Source organism: Barbus barbus, assembly GCF_936440315.1.
Source record: "Barbus barbus genome assembly, chromosome: 30".
NCBI lineage: Eukaryota > Metazoa > Chordata > Actinopteri > Cypriniformes > Cyprinidae > Barbus > Barbus barbus.
Window position 1 is genome coordinate 29,105,201 of NC_136758.1, and position 20,384 is coordinate 29,125,584.

At 35.8% G+C, this 20,384-nt stretch overlaps 1 protein-coding gene across 2 annotated transcripts in view; it reads right to left on the minus strand.

The window, feature by feature from the left end:
• LOC306850622 (formin) overlaps positions 1–20,384 on the minus strand; it is a 97,227-nt gene that overhangs the window by 46,774 nt on the left and 30,069 nt on the right. For both annotated transcript variants that reach the window (XM_079386344.1, XM_079386345.1), the window contains 3 exons: positions 19,201–19,262; positions 14,258–15,045; positions 8,523–8,664 (listed from right to left, as the gene is read on the minus strand). In XM_079386344.1, coding sequence (XP_079242470.1) covers positions 8,523–8,664; positions 14,258–15,045; positions 19,201–19,262 — 992 coding nt within the window. The remainder of the gene's footprint in view (positions 1–8,522; positions 8,665–14,257; positions 15,046–19,200; positions 19,263–20,384) is intronic.

Consider the following 20,384-nt stretch of genomic DNA (forward strand, 5'->3'; position numbering starts at 1 on the left):
GATTTTATAACAAACTATAAATTCACAGGATTTTTATTTGTAGCTACACATGGTCACAGTTACTAATGACTGAATTCCCTCATAAAGGCTATGAGTGTTTTGGCACGCTAAAGAGCTGCTCTAAAACTTAATGTCCGCTCTTCTTCATTAGGATTAACGCGGCGTGAGCTACTGCGGCGTTCAGTGGGAACCAGCACGACAGCCTTCAGATGTGAGTATTGCATTACAGCAGGTGAAGAAAGCCTTCATTATTAATGTGAGCAGACACACACACACTCACACACACAGACACACACACACACACACACACACACACACACGCACACAGATACACACACACACACACACACACACACACACGCACACACACACACACAGACACACACACACACACACAGACACACACACACACACACACACACACACACACACACACGCACACACACACACACACTAATAAACGACCATCAACCAAACCCAACCACTGCAGAACCAGTCTCTGATACCACTCCACAAGCTTATTAATAAATATTGAATAATACAATAATAAGAATATTAAATATGTAATAATAATAATAAGAAGAAGAAAATATGAATATATATATCTATATATATGCAAGTTTTGTTATACATTTTAAAAATATATATCAAAACTATATATTAAAACTAAATATTTTTTATTTAAAATATTTGTTATATTATTTAAAATGTTTTTATATATATACATACATATACATTAATTAAAAAAATATTGTTTATATTATTTTAAATATATTTTATAAATGTTATTTATAATTTAATATATTTAAAGTATATATGTATACATTTTTCTTGTTTACATATATTTAAAATATTTAAGAAATATTTAATATAAAAAAATTCAAACTAATATATATTTTATATTTTCTTGTTTTATATATGAGAAATACATTTCTATGTAAATTAAAGAAATGCCATTCACAGTTACATATTGTATGATATATAAATGTGTATTATATATATAATTTATTATTTATTCATTCATTCATCTATTATTTATTTATTTATTATTATTATTATTTATCCACATTTCATTTTCAGGTTTACGGTTGTCGGCATGTCATGAATGAAAGAATGAATTAATTAATAAATATCATTAATTTATTTACTTATTTATGCACTTATTTATGTATTTAACAATTTATTTATATATTTCACCATTTATTTAATTATTTAATTTTGAGTAATTTGGCCCTCCATACACACACATTTAAGAAATATTAAATTCAGAATTTAAATATTTTGTTTATATTTAATATGTTCCTGACACCTTTCTTAGAGTGTTTTAGGAAGGAAATATTCTAGATCTGATTCATGCATCATGAACTCTCGTTAGGAGGAATATAAATGGAAATGATGAGAAGTTTATTTCAGAACAGTCAGTGCCTGCCGCTGTCCTGGAGAAACCGCATTTAACACATTTAATAACTCAACATTATTAAACACATCAGGTTTTTGCAGTAAACATCATTATTACTCTGTTCCAGGAGGAGAAGTTCATGAATTCTGGAATTACAAACACAGAATACCTCGATCTACAGCCGGCCGTCAAACGCTTCCCAGAATACTCACCAATAAACACAGCGTTAGGGACTTAAAGTTAGAAACAATTAAAATGTCAGTTTGTTTAAAAAAGCATCATTACTCCTCAAGCTGCATATTAATAATGATGCATCTGACTGTGTGATGTTTACATACTTCACAGAGACGTCAGGAGACGAGAGACACCAGAACATAGAGCAGACAGGATAGAGAAAAGATAAAAACTAAAATAATAAAATCAAGAAACAAGCGACACACCAGAGCACGCAGCAGAAAGGACAGAGAAAAGATTATTATTCTGACGTCTAACATGTTCAGATATTGTGACTCCTGATGATGGCAGCTGTTAGTCATTAGAGCGGATGGAGATGACAGAGGCTCCGCCCCTCATGTCATCCCGCCGCGCTTTGATATGATAATCAGAGCGAGGAGAGGCGCCGGGGATCCATGTAGCGGATGCATCTCAACACATGACACACATTAGCCGTGGAGTCTGACCTGCGCTGACTGTGTTCTGAGGAGAGCTGCGCTGCTGATAGACGCTTTCCAAACATGCTTTCTGTATCATCTACATGTGTCCGACACAAACACACCGCCACTTCATTTCCATAATCCGTGCACAGATCAAAACACACTTACACACGCTTTCCCAAACACTCACAGATTTCCTCGCCTCTACCAACAGACTCGGACCCAGAGGGTAAAATCTACTAAAAATACATCTAGAACTTATTTTTATAAAAATAATCAATAAATATATATATTTGTAAAAAATATATATTTATAAAATGTGTAAAAATAAAAAATAAATATACTTTTTAACACAAATAACACATAAATAAACACTTATTATTTATAAAAATATTATGTATATTTAATTTATATCACTTATTTTAATAATAAGTGATTTTAGCTAAATCACACAGATATGCAGCAACAGAGACTATACACAGAACATCATTCATCATAATTAATTCAAAACATATCTGAAAATAAAAATAAAATATTCATAATTGCATATATAATTATTATTATAGTTTTTAATGAATATTTTAACATTTAGCCATATATAAAAAATTTATAAAATGTATTTTGTTTTTTTGTGCATATATGATATTTGACTGATTCATATTCACGTTCATGTTTGAATAAAACTGGCCAGACTGTGTTAATCAGCTAATGCTGGTCATTGGAGAGGCATCGTTACTCGTGTGAACTCAAACAGGTCTGCGCTGGCGATCAGACGAGACGCCGCATGTGAGACAGCAGCTCTATCGATCTCGCTCGCTCTATTGCTCTGTCAGGACATCGACTCCAGTCTGAGCTGGTTTTTCCTGGAGGCCGGTTTCTCAGAAGGCTGATTCAGAACGAGTAAACACACATAAATGATGGTTTTCATGCAGTGTGTAACACAGCTCTAAGTGAATTAAAACATCCTGCAAAATTTTTGCGTTGGTCTGAATGAAAATGCAAATTCTTTCTTTGTCACTAGGTGGCGCTTTTGGAGCGTTAAAAGCTCACAAACACTGCTTTAAATTAAATCGAACAATCACCGCAGATTAGCGTCACGCAAAGGAGGGGTTTGGAAAAATGAATCAATGAGTGAATTGATTCAGCGCACAGACGCAGCGGCTTCTCTCTCTCCCGACAGAACGGTGTTTTTGTGTTTTTTGTCTTGTAAGTCGCAATGTTTTTGTACATCTTCGTCACGTCTACCTGTCTTTAAGCGCGCATACAGTCGTGAGTTTCTGCTCGATGTCGGCAGAATCAAATTTTTAGAGTTAAACTCAGCACACGCCGAAGAGCTGTGGGACCTCGGTCTGCTCCGAAAGCCTACTCCATCACCGACCCCCACTACTGCATCTCGCCCACAGCGGAGGCGCTACAAGCGGCGTGAGAGGAAGCAGAAGAGGGGTAAGCGCGGAGGTATCCGAGCTAGGCTAGCGGCCAACCCACACAAGCCAGCTATCCCCACCAGCGTACTGGCGAACGTACGCTCTTTGGACAATAAACTGGACTACATCCGACTACTCCGTTCCACTCAGAGGACTATAAGAGACTGTTGTGTTTTTGTGTTTATGGAAACATGGCTTAACAACAGCGTACCGGACTGCGCCATACAGCTCGACCAGCTAACATGCTATCGAGCTGACAGAGCTCTCGTCGAGGGAGGTAAGATCCGTGGCGGCTGGCTTGGTGTTTACATCAATGATGCATGGTGCCGCGACGCTGTTGTGGTCTGCAAACACTGCTCACCCTTGGTAGCGTTTATGATTATTAAGTGCCGGCCGTTCTATCTACCGAGGGAATATACAGCTATACTGCTCGTTGCTGTATACATCCCTCCCAGCTCCAACAACAACAACAGGAGTGAGGCACTAAATGACCTGTACCAGCACACCAGTGAGCAGCAGACAGCCCATCCAGATGCTTTTCTCATCTTGGCCGGGGATTTCAACCACGCAGACTTAAAGAGTGTGTTCCCAAAAATACACCAACACATAGACTTTCCAACAAGGGGAAAAAATACTCTGGACTTTGTTTACACCACCCAGAGAGGAGCTTACAAGGCCCTCCCCCTCCTCCACCTCGGAGCCTCAGACCACATCACTGTCATGCTAATGCCTGCATACAGACCGCTTGTTAAAGCCATCAAACCAATACACAAACAGATACAAGTCTCAACACCTCTCTGTGCAACTCTCTCTCCCCTCCCTCCAGGACATCTACAGCACCCGTCTCACCCGCAGAGCCCTCCGCATTGCAGGTGATCCCACCCACCCGACACACAGCTTCTTCAGTCTGCTGCCATCAGGGAGGAGACTGCGGAGTCTCCAGGCGAGGACCAGCAGACTGAAGGACAGCTTCATACATCAGGCTGTCAGGAAGCTGAACTCCCTCCCGTCCTTGCCCCCCTCCCCTCTTTTACCCCATGCGACACTGAACTTTGATACTACGACCCCCCCCCCCCCCACACACACACACACTTAAAAACTGTGACCAGCACCTGTCACTTGTGCAGCATTGGACTGATCACTACCTCATCCAGCATTGACTGCAAACCTCCTCTTCAGATAGTCTGATAAAAGACTGTTCTCCTGTCACTTTAACAGACTGATAAGCTCCTCTTGCACTATATATATATACACTCTATACATATACACATATATCTGCACAGTTTGGTTTTATTTAACTGGTTTGCACTCTATCTGCCATGTGCCTTATGCCACTTTATCTATCTCTTTCTTTATTTTTCTACAATGTCCTCATTTGTATATCTGTATAATTGTATGTACATATGTTTAAACTGTATTTATCTGTATCTGAACGTGTTTAATGTTAACTGCACCAAGGGTCTGAGAGTAACGCAATTTCAGTTCTCTGTACATGTGGAAGAATTGACAATAAAGCAGACTTGAGGCTTGAATAGTTTGGGAGGCGTTGAGCAAATAGGCTAAAAATAAATGCATATTATAAGACAATGAAAGTGTTTTTTGACCTTGCATGCATATCAATCTGTTTTTGGGGACTCCCAAAATCAAAATATGAACCTTTCATAACCCATAATAGGGGCACTTTAATGTTATATATGTATATATATATATGAACAAATAAATCAAATACTATTATTGTGATTTCACCTAAATCACAATCACAAATGCAGTGACAGGGACTAAATGCTGGTTACAGGCTTAGGGCCCTATGATTTCCACGATGCAGAAAAATGCGTACGGAATCCATTCATTAAAAGCAGGTGATTACACTTAAATATGGATTAGTAGGGCCCTATAATTTCCGCGATGCAGAAAACTCAGACAGAATCACGGAATCCAGTCATAAAAACAGAATTAACAGTTTAACACCGAATGTCACGGAATTTGTCAAAGTTTGGATGAATTAATCAAAAGTAGGTCATTACATTTAAACCAAATCGTGATATGGACTAGTATCTGTAAATATTAAGCCGCACAAGTGGATTTAAATCTGAATCCTGCATGTTCTGCGTGTCTCTGTATGAATGGAGACATGTGGTTTTGTTTAAATACACAACACAGAATTTCTGAAGGGAATAATATTTCATAAGGCTACTGTAAGAATAAATCAAAATAGTTTGTATGCATTCAAATAATAGACATGCTAAAATACAGAATTTGGTGACAATAAAACATAAGGTGAGAAAAAAATAAAACATTTCATACGGCCCTAAACATGATGTCATTTGTGTTACACCTTTAATAAATTAATGTTAAATTGTATAAGTTTCATGATTTTAATTAATTAGACATGCTTTTTGATTAATAAAATTTAATTTGAGCATTAAAAAAGGAGTCCAGAAAAATTAAAACAGAAAAAACGGAATTTATAAAAAAATAAAACGGAATTCACAGGACCCTACATGCTCAGGAAAAATATATATTCAAAAATATATTCAAAAATGAAAATAAATCATATCATCTATATCATTTTAAAATATTTAGTTTATATAGTTTTAATAAGTAATAAAATATAGAAATATAAATAATACAAATTTAATAACATAATAAAATGAAATAAAATAAAATGTAAAAACAAAAAACAAATAATAAATAAATAATATTTTAAAAATAAAATGAAATAAAATATCCATTTGGGTTATTTTATTTTAAAATTATTTATTTAAAATTGCCATTTTAATTAATTATTAGTAAGTGTTTTATTTTGCTCATTGCTCATTTTAAATTTTTTTATTTATTTTAATTTGACACTTTTATGATTTTATTAATTATCATTTAATTATTATTTTTGTGCCATTTTCCAATGAAGTGGTGATTTTGTTTTTTGAACACATGGGATGGAAATAGTGCTTTATTTGCAAATGTTTTATGCAATATTCCAACATTTCACAGAAGTTTAACTCGAAACTTGCACATGGGATGCAAACATAGCTATAAATGAGTAATGAGCTATGAATTTCACTCTGATAACTGAAGATATTCAAACGCCTTTCCCTTAATAAATAAATAAAAACAGTTTGTAAGAGCTAGCAGGAACTTAGATTATGTAGAGAGTGAGAAGCACAATTAAAACTCTCACAGTTTGTTCAAACTGACCAATAAAGACCCGACAGGAACGACAACTGATTCACATGCTGTAGCAGGAGTGACCACACACACACACACACACACACACGTTTGTTTCTGTGAATTGTGGGGACTTTCCATAGACTTCTATTACTTTTATACTGACCAAATGATATTTTCTATCCCCTAAACCTACCCATTACAGAAAACATGCACACACACACACACACACACACACACACACACACTCACACACACACACACACACACACACACACACACACTCACACACACACACACACACACACACACACCAGTCGTGGAGCCCCGACTGATTGATCAGGAGTGTCTGGAGTGCTTTGGGTCCAGGCTGAATGTTTAAGACGCCAGACCAGTGCTGACCTGCACAATCACTCGCTGCTGACCGAGACACTTCTGCCTCATCAGAAAACACCTCAGGATTTCAGACAACAGACTCAAAGCTGCCAAACTCATCGACTATGAAACAAACTCAGTTTCTTCAGTAAAGCAGCTCTACAGAAGACAACAGAGTCGTTATTCAGATCAAGTTTTGTTCTCATCTGACAGTGTCAGTGCAGTTAAATCAGTAATATTCTTGTCTATTACAGTTTTTAAAAATTGCTTGGACTAAAAGTGATACTTGAGGCCCACTTATACCTAACCTTCAGACCAAGTCTGCAAAACCACTCAGTTTACTATAGTAAAACAAACTCTAAACACAGTTCACTACATTACACACATCACTCAAAACGACCAGCTCTTATGTTTAATTTGAGAAACACTGCCATTTAAATGCCACACTCACTTACTGATGACCTACAGCCAGACAACACTGAGACATCAATTGTTTTGACATCATTGTTTTGAGAAAGAAATTATTTTTACCCCCTTGCATTTCTGTTTACAGTGTATATATATATATATATATATATGTGGCCCTGGAGCACAAAAGCAGTCATGAGTAGCACAGGTATATTTGTAGCAATAGCCAACAATACATTGTATGGATCAAAATTATACATTTCTCTTTTATGACAAAAATCATTAGGATATTAAGATCATGTTCCATGAAGATATTTAGTAAATTTCCTACCGTAAATATATCAAAACTTCATTTTTGATTAGTAATATGCCTTGCTAAGAACTTCATTTGAACAAAAACCCCACTGAAGACTAGAGCACAGAGGGAATGATGGGAATAATGGCTAAACCAGCTTATTATATGCAAGCACTAAGCACAAGTTCCTCAAAGAGCAATGCTGAAGTAAAACACAGCACCATGACCGCTGTTAACGGAGGATTCAGCAAACTCAATGCACATTTAGGTTTGGCAGCGAGACTCAGAATGTGACTGAGACCCCCTCTAGTGGAAAAACCATGTGACTTCTTTTAATTACAGTTTGTTTGTTTCAACTGCTTTTCAAAGACTTTGCCTCTTTTTTTCAAAACGTCACACGCAAATCCAAGAATTGCACACAAAATGCTTCACATCTCTTGCAAAACGAAGCAATGCATTCAAAATATCACAAACACATCTCAAAAGCACACTTCTGTCTTACACTGCAAACACCTTTGCCATAATATTATATGTTTGGATATATCATATGCACACAGTTTTATTGCGTTACATAGAGAACTGTGTGTTGTGTTTTGCAAAAAGTGTTTTATGAAATTGAAAACTGAGTCAAAGGCTGAGAATTAGTGTGAAAAAGAAAGAAAGAAAGAAAGAAAGAAAGAAAGAAAGAAAGAAAGAAGAAAAAACTGAGAAACCAACTGAGAAAGTTAGTCACAAAAGTGGGACCAGTGGGAAGAGTGAGTCTAGAGCCCTGAACTGTTGACTGAGCTGATGATTTCTCGCACCTTCTTGGCTTTGTTCTTCTTCTCGTACGTGTCTGACAGCGGCTTCTTCTTGGGCTGGACGGTGGCTTTGGAAAACAGATCCTCGAACTCTTTGGCGTTTAGGATATCAGGCTCTTCCAGTGAATTCCAGAGCGTGTTATTACTGTAAAACACACACACACACACAGTCAGTGTGTTATATCAGACAAACACTCTTGCACCGCTCTTGTTTAGCCTGTATATGCTCCCACTAAGTCAGATAATGAGGAAGAACCAAATCACAGCTATGCTGATGATACCCAGATTTACCTAGCTTTATCTCCAAATGACTACAGCCCCATTGACTCCCTCTGCCAATGCATTGATGAAATCAACAGTTGGATGTGCCAGAACTTTCTTCAGTTAAACAAGGAGAAAACTGAAGTCATTGCATTTGGAAACAAAGATGAAGTTCTCAAGGTGAATGCATACCTTGACTCTAGGGGTCAAACAACTAAACATCAAGTCAGAAATCTTGGGGTGATTCTAGAGACAGACCTTAGTTTCAGTAGTCATGTCAAAGCAGTAACTAAATCAGCATACTATCATCTCAAAAACATTGCAAGAATTAGATGTTTTGTTTCCAATCAAGACTTGGAGAAACTTGTTCATGCCTTTATCACCAGCAGGGTGGATTACTGTAATGGTCTCCTCACCGGCCTTCCCAAGAAGACCATTAGACAGCTGCAGCTCATCCAGAACACTGCTGCCAGGATTCTGACTAGAACCAGAAAATCTGAGCATATCACACCAGTCCTCAGGTCCTTACACTGGCTTCCAGTTACATTTAGGATTGATTTTAAAGTACTTTTACTTGTTTATAAGTCACTCAATGGCCCAGGACCTAAATATATTGCAGATATGCTCACTGAATATAAACCGAACAGACCACTCAGATCATTAGGATCGAGTCAGTTAGAAATACCAAGGGTTCACACAAAACAAGGGGAGTCTGCTTTTAGCTATTATGCGGCCCGCAGTTGGAACCAGCTTCCAGAAGAGATCAGATGTGCTAAAACATTAGCCACATTTAAATCCAGACTCAAAACTCATCTGTTTAACTGTGCATTTGTTGAATGAGCATCCGAATGGACTGCACTGTATTTTATGTATTATCATTTTCTATTCTTAACTGTTTAAAATTAATTTTAAATCAATTTTTATATCATTTTGTTTTGCTGTTGAATCGGGGCTAAACAGCTGTTTAATCCGTGGGCGGGGCTAAACAGAGCACTGTAGAATCGGTAGGTGGGGCTAAACAGAGCACTGCAGAATCGGTGGGTGGGGCTAAACAGAGCACTGTAGAATCGGTGGGTGGGGCTAAACAGGCAGTGCTGTTGTATCGGTGGGCGGAGCTATACAGGCAGCGGGTAAGGCTAAACAGCTGTTGAATCGGCGGTGCGGGGCTAAACAGAGCGCTGTAGAATCGGTGGGTGGGGCTAAACAGGCAGTGCTGTTATATCGGTGGGCGGAGCTATACAGGCAGCGGCTAAACAGCTGTTTAATCGGTGGGCGGGGCTAAACAGAGCACTGTAGAATCGGTGGGTGGGGCTAAACAGGCAGTGCTGTTGTATCGGTGGGCGGAGCTATACAGGCAGCGCTGTTGAATCGGTGGGCGGGGCTATACAGACAGCGCTGTTGAATTGGTGGGTGGGGCTAAACAGGCAGTGCTGTTGAATCGGTGGGCGGGGCTATACAGAGAGCGCCGTTGAATCGGTGGGCGGGGCTATACAGACAGTGCTGTTGAATCGGTGGGCGGGGCTATACAGACAGCGCCGTTGAATCGGTGGGCGGGGCTATACAGACAGCGCTGTTGAATTGGTGGGCGGGGCTAAACAGAGCGCTGAAGAATCAGTGGGCGTGGCTAAACAGGCAGTGCTGTTGAATCGACACTATTACATCATAGAGTAGAAGATTCCACAAGCGGTCGTTTTATCAGACTGCCTTCAATATAAGCTGTTTTTAGACTAACAACAAAGTTTTGAGTTCTGAAACTTACAGGATGTTTTTATAGTACAATGACCTCTTATATGTCAAAAGATGAAGTAAATTTTGGTTTCTCAGTTTGTGATCCCTTTAAAAAAACACTGATGGAGGAACAGTGTCAGCTGTAGTTTATGGCTCAATTCATGCTTAGTGTTTATTTACACGTTTGAAGACTGGAGCTGGAGACTGGAGTGGGGAATTTGGCTGATTCAGTCTGCAGCACAGCGTTCATGGATGAGAATTATTTGGTTTGCCGTTGCTGAGAAACACAAGCAACACAAACAGGCCGATGGCGCACGACACTCCAGCCTGCCTTCACTATCGCAGTTTCCACTCCTTTATCCTGAGGGAAAACTCATATCAGAAAATACAGATGATTCGTATCCCAGCAGCTTCTGTTTGTGTTGAAGGACCACAGGCTTTGATATACATATCTGACCATCAGAGATTAGGAGGGTCATTAAGGTCACCTGGTCAATAAAATCTACATTAGGATGATTTTAAGTTGATACCCTAATGTTTTAGCTCAGATGTCCTTCTGAGAAATAAAAACAGATGCAAAAAAATCACTAATTGTGATCTTGAGCTATAAAATGTATCTGGAGCAGCTCACATCATATTGAAATCTCAAATCTGAGAGCAGATTTTGGAGATCTGTGCTAAAAAAAAGGACACAAATGTGACAATACTTTCATATTTACCTCTAAATTATTCAGACACTTTTCTCTAGTGTGCAGTTTATATCAGGGTTATTATGGTTAGCTAAAACTAAAACTATAATTAATAAATGTTAACATTAACTTTGATTATGAATGTTAACTTGAATAAAATATTTTTTATTTCATCTAGTTAGCATTATAATTTAGTTTAACTTAACGTACTAAAATTTCTAAAACTAAATAAGCCAAATAACCAGCTGCTGTGATGTCTGTTCATCAAAGAACAAAAGTTTAGAATTTAGTGTTTGATAACTTTATTCAATTTCTGTATATTTCCTACTTGCTGAAGGGCACAGCTAGCTAAATATGACATTTATTATAATGGGTTTATGTGAAGAATGTTTTAAAGTTCACTTAAATTAGAAGAAGCTATTTTAAAGTCTAATAAATGTTAAAATTTATAGCTCTCAATTATACTGTAATGCTGAATGGCTATATATATATATATATATATATATATATATATACATACACTATATTGCCAAAAGTATTGGCACCCCCTTCTAATGAACAGGTTTGACTACTTTAGTCATTTCTATGAGTACAAATCTTAATGTTTAAGCATATAATGATATTCTGGGGAATGGTGTGTTTCTAATTTTATAGCAACAGTTTGGACAGAACCCTTTTCTATTCTAACATGACAGTGTCTCTGTGTATAAGACACGGTTCAAAAAGACATGATTGATTGAGTCAGTGTGGAAGAACTTGACTGGTCTGCAGAAAGACAAGTCCTGATCCCAGCTGAACTCCTCTGGTGTGACTTTATATGCAGACCTTGAGAACTATCACCAAACACCAATGACTTGTACATATGTGTATACAGTCATTTTAGACATGTCCAAAACTGTTCCAACAGAGATGGAAATACATTTTTTAAATACATGAATTATGTTTCCATCTTTGTTGCCACAGTTTTGTTAAGTCAGTAGTATTGGTTTCAGTGATACTCTCCTTCAGTCATAAAAACATGCAATTAAACAAATATACTGTCTTTATGTTGTTTCTACATTAATTTGAAGATTGAATGTGAAATTATTGCAATACAAATTAATTTCTAGAAAAATGTACGATTTATTAGTTGTTGTTTTTTAATCAGTTGTCAGCACTACTTTAAATCTATTATGCTATAAAATATTTAATAAAACACACTGGTAATGCCCTGCAGTGAGCCGCAGATGTGCTCACAGAGAAGCGTGACTGTAATCATGTACTGTACCGTTTACTGGCGCGTGCCGGGAGTTAGTGTAAGGGCGAGGAATCACTGTACATCCTTCTGTAATCCCGCTAACAGAAACACACAGCCATAAAGCTGCTGCCGGCAGCACATATAAACACTGGAACACGCAGCAGAAGCTCCACTGAGCCCGGGACAGATGCATTCATACAGCACTGCAGCATGGGATTCAACTCAAGCGTTTTACATGATGAGGCGACCAGAGACACGTCCAAACAGCTGGAGGCGCTTTACAGCGTCAAAATCAATACAATCCGAATTAGGGATGGGTACCATTCACATTTGAACCGGTATCGGTATCGTTACCCAACGGTACCTTTCTTTTGGTACTTTACTCTCTGTGTAACAACAAAAACATTTATTTCAGTGAAAAAATAAGACAAACTCTCAATTTCAATATTTTGAACGATAGGGCCCTACAATTTTTTGTTCTATTTTTTCTTCCAGAAATTCTTGTGCGTTTTATTTTTTCTGATAATCAAATGAAAATGAAACCCTTTTATTTTTTGGCAAACAAACAGAGGTCTACTGTTAAAATTAATATATGGTAGAAAAATTGTGAATATTCCTTTAAAAAAGTTTTAATAATAATTGTATTTTTTTCTACAATTAAGTGGTTAATGTGGTTGTAATAATTATTTTAGCCGCTGGAGAAGCTGTGCGGCGTATCAAAGATGTCTGAATGTGTATTTAAAACGCAACTTTAAGCCAGAAACTCAGTAAGCAACACTAGACCAGTGCATTACATGGCTGTACATATGTAAAGGATTATTACCTCCAAAAAATATCATTCTGTCATCATTTATTCTCCTCATGTCATTCAAACCTGTATGATTTTCTTTCACTCTCCTGTGGAACGCAAAAAGAATATATTTTGAAGACCAAACAACATTGGATCCTATTGACTTTCATTCAATATTTAAAAAAATATTTTTGGTTTTCTATTTTTGTCTTGTTTTCCAGTCCAAATATCTAAACATTCATAAATCAAGATGCATTTATTTGAAAAGCGAAATGATAAGCAGTTTTGTTTTCTGAATAAAATGATCAAAATGAAGTGATTTTAAGCTGAAAAGAAGCACAAATATCTGCCAATGGGCTCAGAAAAATACACTTGTTTTCTATTTGAATTAAGTAGATTTTTCTGACTCCATCGACAGATATTTGTTCATGTTTTAAGCTTAAAATCACTTCATTTTGATCAATTTCTCAGAAAATAAATCTTCATATTTTTTTGCTTGCATCTTAATTTTAAAATAATTAGATGTTTGTACAGGAAATACCAGACAAAAATCCTAAGTAATAAACTCATGTTTTGCAGTGTGGACATCAGCATTCATACTGTATTATAGCTTTTATAAATATTCTGAATTGTTTTTATTTTCATATTTTCTGTTTTCATTTTAATTTCAGATACATTTTTTGTAATTTTGTTGTGTTTCTGTCCTTTTTAGTAGTTTTTATATGTCTATATAGTATTTTATTTGATTTTATTTCAATTTTAGTTATTTAAGTAAATAAAGTTAACTAAAACTAAATTAAAAAGAGAAATGCTGTTTTGGCAACTATCTGAAATCATTATTTTATTTTATTTCAGTCGACTTTTAAGTCATTAAAAGTACAAAAAAAAAGGATTTTAATGGTTTTAATATTAGTTTCAGTTTCAGTTAAGTATAATAACAGAAATAAGAAAGTAAGTCATACATGTTTGAATGACATGAGGGGAGTAAATGATGACAGAACGATTGTTTTCAGGTTAATATGCGGAGACTTACTTGTTGTCCTGAATCTGGATGCGGCTCCAGTAGAGCGGTTTCATGGGGCAGGCCGGTTCCACGGCTGGTTTACGCGGCGCTTTCTCTGTCGCCTGTCCGAATCCAAACCCACCGAAAGCAGGAGGCGGAGGAGGAGCACCAAAGCCCGGCATGGGCGGAGGAGGGGGCGGAGCTCCCGGTAGACCGGGTGGGGGTGGAGGAGGGGGTGGAGCTCCAGGGAGAGGTGGAGGAGGGGGCGGGGCTCCTGGTAGACCGGGTGGGGGTGGAGGAGGGGGCGGAGCTCCTGGTAGGCCGGGTGGGGGTGGAGGAGGGGGCGGGGCTCCAGGAAGAGGTGGAGGAGGGGGCGGTGCTCCTGGTAGACCAGGTGGGGGCGGGGCTCCAGGGAGAGGCGGAGGAGGGGGCGGGGCATGTGCAAGTCCAGGTAAGGGCGGAGCAGGAGGTGGGGCGGAGCTACCAGGTAGAGGAGGCGGTCCTGGACCTACACCCAGACTCATACTGATGGAGTCCAGGTCCAGTTTTTTGGGCGGGCTGGAGCTCGGCGCTGGTCTGACCCCATCACCCTCGGGGGTTTTGATGAAGGTCTCGCGGTCGGTCTGGACGCACACGTTGCGGAAGCTTTTGGGCAGCTGGTCGTCTTCGGTGGAGACACAGACGTCCTGCAGCTCGCCTCGCTCCTGGACGGTGTTATACACCTGCGTCCGCTGCATCCGGCCGATGAGCGACTCCAGGCGAGACACGACCTCCGCATGCTCGCCTCGAACCTGGAAGATCCGCAGCTCGAAATCCGCCTGGAGTCACACACACAACAACAAGCAATTACTATTAGTATGCAACGGACCATAAAAACATCAGGGTCATCACTGATAGCTAAAACTAAACTAAAATAAGTCACTTTTGTTTTAAGATAGTTATCAAGGAAACATTTATCATTTTCGTTCAGTTTACCTTGTTTAACTTAGTTTAAATAATAATATTAATAACTAATCAATAAAGAATAATAAAATAATAGTAATAAATAACAGAAATGAATGAAAACCATATAGATATTTTAAAAAACAAACACAAAAAATCTAATAAAAATAACAAAAGCAAACACCAAAATTACTAATACATTAACTAAAATGAAAATAAAAGTTAAAAAAATATAAGACATTTGAAAAAATCTGAACAATTACATTTTTTTTTTATAAATATTAAAAAAAATACTACAACTTTAAATAAAATTAAAATGAAAACAGACAATATAAATATTTAAAATAAAAAACCTATTTAGACATATTGCAAAAAACTAATAAAAATGACAAAAACAGGCATCAAAATGACCAAAACTTTAAAATGACAATGAAAAACAAAAAAATATTGTCTTGTTTTCCAATACAAATATCAAACATTTTCAAATCAAGATATGTGTACATTTATGTTAGATGCAAAATGACATTGATAAGAAGTGTTGTTTTCTGAGAAATGTATCCAAATTGAGTTTATAACAACACATATCTGCCAATGGGGTCAAAAAAAGAGTTAAAATATTTGTAACATTTATTTTAACAAGCTCTATACAGATATTTGTTCTTGTTTTAATCATAAACTCACTTAATGTGATACATTTCCAGTAAATGTATCTTGATTTAAAAATGTTTGATATTTGTGCTGGAAAACAAGACATAAATACTGAGGAAGAAAATCATGTTTTTTGTCCTGTCTCCAAAAATCCAGAGGACGAATATCAGTTCTTTGCCAACCGGTGCAGTCCGTCTGATTCTATCATATTCAGACTCTTTCTACAGTCAGAAATAACAGTTTTCCTGAGCTGCAGATTTACAGATGAGTTCAGCAGGAAAGCCAGGAGCATCTGGAGTCCATCAGAACATCACAGCTCCCTTCACGCTGCCCTCACATTCAATATCACTGTTTACAGTCAGAGGTCAGCACATTAAACACTAGAAACACATTCACCTGCTGCTACGAGCAAACGCGCTGATGAAAACGACATGTCTTCTCTGACTGAACGCTGTCTTCCTCAGTATTTCAGTCCTGTTTTACACTACAGACATCTAACCTTTCTTTAATCAAGATCAAAATAAATAAAAAATAACAAAAACAAACAAATCTAAAACTAACATCAATGTTAAATCAAATTTAGTTTTAATCAAAATTAAAAACAATTCCAAATATTAATTAAAAAGGCGCATAAAAAAAATCTAATAAAAATAACAAACAAACTAAATTACTAAAACTTTGACTAAAATTAAAATAAAAATGAAAAATTTAAAAATAAAAACTAATTCAAAATATGAATAAAAATTATAATGGTATATTTAAAAAAATAAATCTAATAAAAATGATAAAAACAAACAACAAAATTATTCAAACTTTGACTAAAATTCAAATGAAAAAAATAAAAATAAAAAAAATAATTGAAAATGTTAATAAAAATAAAAAAACATTAAAAACAAAAAAATAATAAACACGACAAACATAAATAGCAACAACAAAAATAAAAATTGAAAATGAAAATGAAAACCAAGTAAAAAAAAATAAATAAATAATTGAAAATGTTAATAAAAATACAAAAAAAACATTAAAAACAAAACAATTTTTTTTTAAAAAAAACGACAAAAATAAACAGCAACAACAACAACAACAAAAAAACCCTGTAACTTAAAATTTACCTAACCAATTTAAAATTAACTAAAATTAAAATGAATACTGAAAATATAAAACTAAAAATGTATTCAAAATATTCAGAAAAACTATAAAGGCATAATTAAAAAAAATCTAATCTAATAAAAACAACAAAATTAAAAAAACTTTGGGTCCCACTTTATATTAGGTGGCCTTAACTACTATGTACTTACATTTAAATTAATCATTTGATACAATGCACTTATTGTGTACATACATGTTTTCACATTGTACTTATATTTTTAAAAATACCTATATGTAATTAATTTCTGTAATTACATTTATAATTACACTGTTGCCCCATCCCTTACACCTTAACCCGACCCATAGCACCAGACCTGTCCCTAACCTTACCCGTATCCCCCTCAATAGCAGCAGAAGTGTTTTACAATACAATATGACCACAATAAGTACATTGTACTTTCTGATGTAACTAATCAGACGTAATTAAGGCCAGCTAATATAAAGTTTGACCAAATTTTGACTAAAATTAAAACAAAAATGGAAAATATAAATTCTAAATAATAATAATTCAAAATTTTAATAAAAACTATAAGAGAATATCAATGATACTAAAATAACACTGCTATACACACAATCCTCTGTATTTTTGTATTAATCAAGGTACATTTACATCAGATGCAAAATGACAGAAGAGGTGTTGTGAATGAAAACTGATGCATCAATCATTCAAATCAAGTATATAAGATATTTGTTCTTGTTTTAATCATAAATTCACTTCCTTTTGGTAAATTGTTTGATACATCCTTATTTAGAAAACAAACATAAACATCTTATTTTTGCCGTGTATAATCAATATGTTTATGATTACAGTCTGTGGAGGTTTAACACGCGTCTGTAAATGAAGCACAGACCATGCGCTCATATTTGATCAAATGAAGGCTTTGTTGGGTCAGATCGAGGTCATGATGAAAGTCTGAGAGAGAGAGAGAGTTTGGCTCTCGGCGTCCATCATAAAGTACGTGACGCTCGGCTCCTAAACTAGTCGCTCGTCCACGTCACTGATTTTCCATAGCGGCCGTCGGCGGTGTTAAGTGCTTTCAAAACTAATTAAACATCATATTGTCCAGAGAGCAAACAGACTGCTGGGATCTGGGATCATCAAGCTTTACAGTAAATCTGCATCGAGTGCTAAACTGACAGCCGGAGAAACCTGAACGCTGTAGGAGTTTACAGACGAATCCTGTTACAGTCAACATGACAGGAAACGGACTGTTTTCCCAAAGCATGGTCCTGTCTTACTGCAAGTTATTCATCACTGATGTTACTCTGTCATGAAAACATCTACTCAGAGGTCTTACTTTAGTATTATTCAAATAGTCTTATCATTTTTATTCATATTTTGAATTGTTCTTATATTTATATTTTCTGTTTTCATTTAAAATGATTTGTTAAAGTTTTAGTAATTTCTATCAGGTTTTTTTTTTTTTATGTCAATGTAGGTTTAATAAATTTTTATTCCAGATTTAGTTTGTTTCGTATATCAGATTAAATTGTATTCATGTTTTATTTTATTTTTATATTTTATGTTTTCATTTTAACTTTTGTTACATTTTTAATATTATTATAATTTTTATTATTATTATTATTATTATTATTATCATTAACATATATCTATATAGTTTCTATTAATTTTTGTTTCAGTTGTAGTGTTGTAAATGAGAAATGTTGCCTTGGCAATTAGCTGAAATAAAATTAGTTTTAAATTATATAAATAAATAAATATAAAGTGCTGTCAAAAGATTAATCGCAGTTAATTGCGTCCAAAATAAAAGTTTTTGTTTACATAATATTTGTGTGTGTACTGTGTTTATATAAATATGCACACATACAGTATATATTTAGAAAATACTTACACGTATGTTTATTCATATAATTTAAATAATATGTAAATATATTTAATATATAAACAACACATTTTTCTTAAATATATACATGCATGTGTGTGTATTTATAAAAACATAATAAATATACACAGTACACACACATATATTATGTAAACAAAAACTTTATTTTGGATGCAATTAATACACACACACACACACACACACACACACTTAATTTCAGTTAAACTTTACTTTGGTTTTAGCTATCTATAACCCTGGAACCCAGAAACAGCTCATATTGCATCAATAAAGCGGCCTTATTAAACAGCAAATCCCTCAGATTGAGATCTGGAGGCTGAATCTGACCGTCTCTCCTGACCTCTAGTGTTTTCTGTAGGACACAACACTTACATGCAGTTTCTCCAGCTCCTCTTTACACTCTCTCTTCAGCTGCAGGAGAGCGGCCTGGTGCTCTGAAACACACACACAGCAGCAAGAGTTCATTCATCCATCCAGAGAAAAACACAAACTACAACAGTCCATGAGTTCAGGTGCTCCTCCTGCAATGAAGGAAGAGGTTAGAGCTGTGCAACAACAGTTCAGGTCATCAGATCAGATCAAGAATCATTTATAACCGGATGAGTTCCTGCTGAGATCTCAGACTCTGAAGAAGAAGAGAAGTGTCTGGATAAATGAAAGAAAAGAAAAGAAAAGTGTCTGTTAAATTAATAAATGAAGAATATAACTAGAAAAAAGAAAAACAAAAAAAGAGTCTGTGTACCTTCTGATCATTTTCTACTCAGTTCTTCAATAAGAGAGACATTCACCAAGTTTACCATAGTTTAACCATGGTATTTGTAGTAAAACGGTGGTTATACAAAAAAAAAATATATAATATTAGAATAAAGCAATGGTTCATTTTCTTAAGGGATTTGTATTTGTGTATTCTTACACATATTTACGAAATTCGCTTCGACTCCCGATCTGAATCAAAAGATTCGCGAATCAGTTCTAAGTCCCGAATTGAATCAAATGAACCAAAGTCTGGAACAAATGATTCGTGATCCCAATCTGGCCTGATTTATATAATGATTCACGAACCTGTTTCGAAGTTCTGACCTAAATCAACTGATTCGTGATCCGATTGGAGCGCTTCTAAACAGTCAGGGCCGGATTATCCAATGGGCATGGCCCCAGGGGCCCAAGCGAGGGGAGAAAAAAACAATTCTGAGTGTCTTTACATTAAGTGCAAATGGCACACTTGTTGGCAAATGTTATTTACAGTAGCTCCGCCCACCAATGTCTGGTTGACACTCAAGACATGACACGCATTTAATTCGACGGCTTCAATGGTGTAGGCCAGGGTGGTGGTTCGTGAGGGAATTGCATGAGTTGGTACAAGGTATGCCTACAAGTATTAATAAAAAATAACAAATATAAATCAATTAAAAAGTTTTTGCAAATGAATGTTACAGGTTTATACAATTGTCATGTAAGTGTAAAATCTTAAATGTATAAAATAATTATCTTTTTGGAAAACCCTGTATTTAAAAAAGTATTGTGGAAAAAATTTTATACATTGTAAATGAAAGTAA